Genomic DNA, 4,398 nt, shown 5'->3' with positions numbered 1-4,398 from the left:
TAAGAAAAATACTGGCTGTTGCTTCATGTTGGACTGCACCAGCAACATCATTTCAGCGTCCAACTATATCGTGCATGGAGCCCACAGCAGGTGGGCCTGTGTGCTGTAAATGCCAGGGCTGATTTTTAGTCCCAGTCCGGCCCTGCCTGCTGGCCTGGAGAAATCAGTTTTAATAGCTCTTGAAAAAGTTCTTTATAGAACGAAACGCAGAGGTCCGCTATCATTTGATACTTTGGCACTTGACATTTTAAACAGTTTTTTACTTTGATGACAGCGTGTAAACTGTCATTATCTGTATGTAAAATAAAGTTATTTTATTCAAGATCCATCTGTCTACTCGATCTGTGAGAGGAAGGAGCGTGACTAACGAGGAGACCACTTGTTTTACACTGCAACAGCATTTGGGATACCGCGCTATTACAGGTATCTCTGGAGGTTAATTTGACCACTATACGTTTTTGATGGTTCCCGCGAGGTGACAGTGAACAGAATTGGAATCTTTCAACCTACATACGTCTGCTTGATTATGAGGCGGAAAGAGGGCTAAACAGTGAGGAGTACACTCGCCTTCATATTTGAATAGAACTTGGGGCACATCGCTACTGTGAAAAAACTTGGAAGGTGTAAAGTTTGGACACGCAGTGCGGTAGTCTCCGTTGTGGTGACATCAGGCGGAATTGGATTCTACTAAACTTATATGTAAGTAACGGATTGCACTGTTTTCCTTTTATCAACATGAGAGCTGATTGTTATTTTATTTGTATATATATGGAACGAGACTAACACCTTTGCTTTGAGGCACATTATTTTCACTGCAGTGTTTAATGTGGCAAGAGAGGGGAAGGGCGGCTGAAGGCTGCTGCTAGCTTGCTGAGGAGAAGGTTAGCTCAGGGGCTGTCAGTATGGCTGGGCTGGTTGCTGGGCTGGCTGAGGGCTGGCCAGAGAGGAGAGGAGCCATTTTAATTAGCCTGTAGTGGTGGAGGGGGGAATCAAAATGGCGCAGTAGTATGATGAAGATTCTTCATGCTGCCATGGGACCATGATTTCTGTACTTAGAGTGAGGCTGAGATGTATGCTTCTACTTCCATGTCCATAAATAAATGTTATTATATACAATTTTTTTAATGTTTTTTATGTAGCCCTTGAAACAAGGATGAAAAGGCAACATACTTTGAGAGATTTTTTCAATAAGAAAACAAAGTCAGATTCCGCTGTTGTATCAGAATTGCCCTTGGAAGGTTCAACACAGTCACTAGCACAACCAATACAGTGTGAAGAAAGCAGCACGTCAATTGAAATAGAAAATCACAACAACTCCAATATTGCAGACAGTCTTCCGGAATGCTGGTCAGTGCAACAATATAAAAATTTTAAAGAAAAATATGAAGACCTGGGCATTTGTAACAAAAAGTTAGGTTGTGAGTATTGTGCGAAATATGATTTCATAAAAGAGAAAAGTGTTCATGTGTCAAAAGAGTGGAAAGGTTTTCAGATTGAGGCATCAGGGAAAAACAGAATGGTACAACAAGCTTCTCTAAGGAAAAAAATGAAAGAACATTTTTCATCAAAGGCTCATAACATTTGTAAAGACAACTTCAAAATACGTGAGCAGGATACTATAACAAACGTAGTAGATACAATGAATAAAAAATATTTCAGTACTACTTGTAGAGTATTTAATACAATTTACAGCCTGACAAAAAGATGTAAACCATTTTCAGACATAGAAGATGAGATCGAACTGCAAATGAAAAATGGATTAGATATGGGAATAGGATTGCATTCACGTAAAACTGCTGTGAAAATAGTAGATTTTATTGCCAAGGAAATTAAAAAAGAAATATTTAGTAAAATTACTGCAAAAGATAAGAAAATATGTTTGATTATTGATGAAGCTTCAACTATATCTTGCAAACCAGTTATAATACTGTTCTTAAAAGTTGAGGACTCAGTTTCATCTCTAACAATTTTTGTTGAGCTAGTTGAATTGGAAAAACAAGATGCAGAGACAATATGTTCTTCAGTTCTGGAAAGCTTACATAAAATTGGGCTTACCAAGAACTACTTACAAAAAAATTTAATCGGATTTTGCTCTGATGGTGCAAGTGTTATGCTTGGGCGAAAATCTGGAGTGAGCACTAGGATCACAAAAGACTTCCCAAACATAATAATATGGCACTGTTTAAACCATCGCCTCCAACTTGTTTTAGATGACTCAATAAAGGAAATAAAGCAAGTAAATCATTTCAAAATATTCCTTGATAAGATATATACTATTTTTCATCAATCCAATAAGAACCAGATTGAACTTACCAAAATATCCGAACAACTTGGAATTGAAATTATTAAGATTGGTAGAATTTTGGGACCAAGATGGGCTGCCTGTAGTTTAAGGTCAACCCTAGCTGTGTGGCGCGCTTATCCTGCACTACATCACTATTTTTCTTCAAATGCCAAGTACTTGGGTATGGCTACCCGTCTTAAAAATATATTTTTTTTAACTGATTTGGCATTAATGATTGATATTTTACACGAAATTTCTCTGCTTTCCAATGCACTGCAAGCAAGAAATACCGACATAATAAAGGCTGAAAAGCTTGTGATTCGATCTATTAAAGCATTTGAAATGCTTGAAAAAGAAAAGGGTCCATACGAAAAAAAGGTTAATGAATTAATTACTTCAGAAAGCTACAAAAAAATCGATTTTGTAGAAAATCATCGGTTTGTTGGCCTTCCTCGGAAAACACTCTTACAAGGCATTGTAACGAATTTTAAAAAAAGATTAATGGATTGTGGCCATTTAAAAGCAAGTTGTAGCCAATTTGATGATAATAATGCATTACAATTTCTCAAGTTTTTGGAGCCAGATTACTGGAATATTGAAGAAGTAATAGTTCCATGGAAAGCAGCTGAAGAGCAATTGCATGTATTTAATACATTTTTCAATTACCAAATTGAGATTAATGAGTATCGAGATTTTGTGGAAAATGTGTTAAAAAGCAACGAGAACTATTCAATTCCTGAAAGTGTTCAAAGAGCTAGAAATATTGTCAGAACAATTGCTGTAAGTTCAGCAGAAGCAGAAAGGGGTTTTTCAAAGATGAACATTATATGTTCTGAGAAGAGAAGTCGGCTAACTGTTTCCAATATATCAAACATTATGATTATCGGTCTTATCGGCCTACCGCTGAAGGAATGGAATCCTACTCCTACAGTGCAAAGATGGTTAAGGGTAAATCACACAGCTGATGATGCTCGGATAAAAGCAAAGAAAATTGCAAGTGAGGACGCCAATCAAACAGCAATATGGAAATATCTTCACTAACTGTTTATGAGGTATTTAATATTTAAAATCTTACGTTACACATAATCTAGTTGTCTTTACCTCTTTTACTGTTCTTATTGCAGTATTTAATGCGTGAATTGTTAGACTACCTTTCGGTTTATCTTTTGGTATAGTTAAAATGGTCATTAGGACATAGAACCTGTTGTTAATTTTTTTGAATCCCACCACTGGATAGATCCCTAAGTTATACTCTGAACTTTAGGACAATAAATGTTACATTGGCATGATACTGCATATAACATGTTGATAAGACCAATAATGAGCTGATCAATGTAGTTTGGATTACTATCGGGCATAGGGGTTGTTTTGGGACCACATACATTCCAATATCAGGATAATTGACAGAAATCACTACAGGTATCAGTGTATGTGAGCAACATTAGGGTGAAGGGTTAATTAATCTTTAAGCTGAAAAGTGGCCTGGTTGGAGGATACAGAAGGAGACATTTTCTTCCTGAATATAATGTTTATACTATTGTTTGTTTTAAGCATTTTCATTTTCTGTTTACACAATGATACAATGACATTTTTGCCAGTTTGCATGTGATGTAAAACTGTTTGCACTGTAATTTTAACAGTTTGTACAGAAATTGTACAAGTGTAATTTACGCTGTGGTAACAAAAAATATTAAGAACTGACTTTGAACAGTATTACTTCGTTTGGGAGATATGTACATGAATTTGTTCATGCTGAGCAACTGGATATGTAAATATATTTTTTTTTCAGATGCATACTGCTGTTTGTACAGGGTGTGTGTATATATACAGTAGACCTTTACAATGTGACACTCCCAGTTTCTTATATAATGTTGTGACTGCTATGTGTTATCAGACTGAATTGAGGCTTTTTAATTCATCTTGCCTACTTTACATACTTGGGATTTTTCAATTGAAGCTTGCAAATTGTCTTTTTTTCTGTGTTGGTAAATTGTGCAAAAATCTCATAAGCTGCTTAAATTATAGTTTGCAAAGGGAGTGATTCCGATTTCTGCAAAAGGTGACTAAATGGTCACAAAAATGCAATCATCGTTATGGGCCATTCAAGGCAAGCA

General features: G+C 36.1%; 1 protein-coding gene across 1 annotated transcript; it reads left to right on the top strand.

Annotated features, from left to right (window-relative positions):
* The first annotated feature begins 624 nt into the window (after nt 1–624).
* On the top strand, nt 625–3,512 carry LOC142142952 (E3 SUMO-protein ligase KIAA1586-like). Its single transcript, XM_075200705.1, has 2 exons — nt 625–699; nt 1,140–3,512. Exon 2 carries the CDS (start codon nt 1,154–1,156, stop codon nt 3,323–3,325), a length of 2,172 nt encoding a protein of 723 aa, XP_075056806.1. The 5' UTR covers nt 625–699; nt 1,140–1,153; the 3' UTR covers nt 3,326–3,512.
* The last annotated feature ends 886 nt before the right edge of the window (nt 3,513–4,398 follow it).

This window comes from Mixophyes fleayi, chromosome 3 (genome assembly GCF_038048845.1).
Source record: "Mixophyes fleayi isolate aMixFle1 chromosome 3, aMixFle1.hap1, whole genome shotgun sequence".
In the NCBI taxonomy this organism is placed as follows: Eukaryota; Metazoa; Chordata; class Amphibia; order Anura; family Limnodynastidae; genus Mixophyes; species Mixophyes fleayi.
This window is presented reverse-complemented; position numbering and strand designations above follow the sequence as displayed.

Excerpts from the sequence above, each read along its gene's own strand:
- LOC142142952 (XM_075200705.1), top strand. The coding sequence starts at position 1,154 with ATGAAAAGGCAACATACTTTGAGAGATTTTTTCAATAAGAAAACAAAG.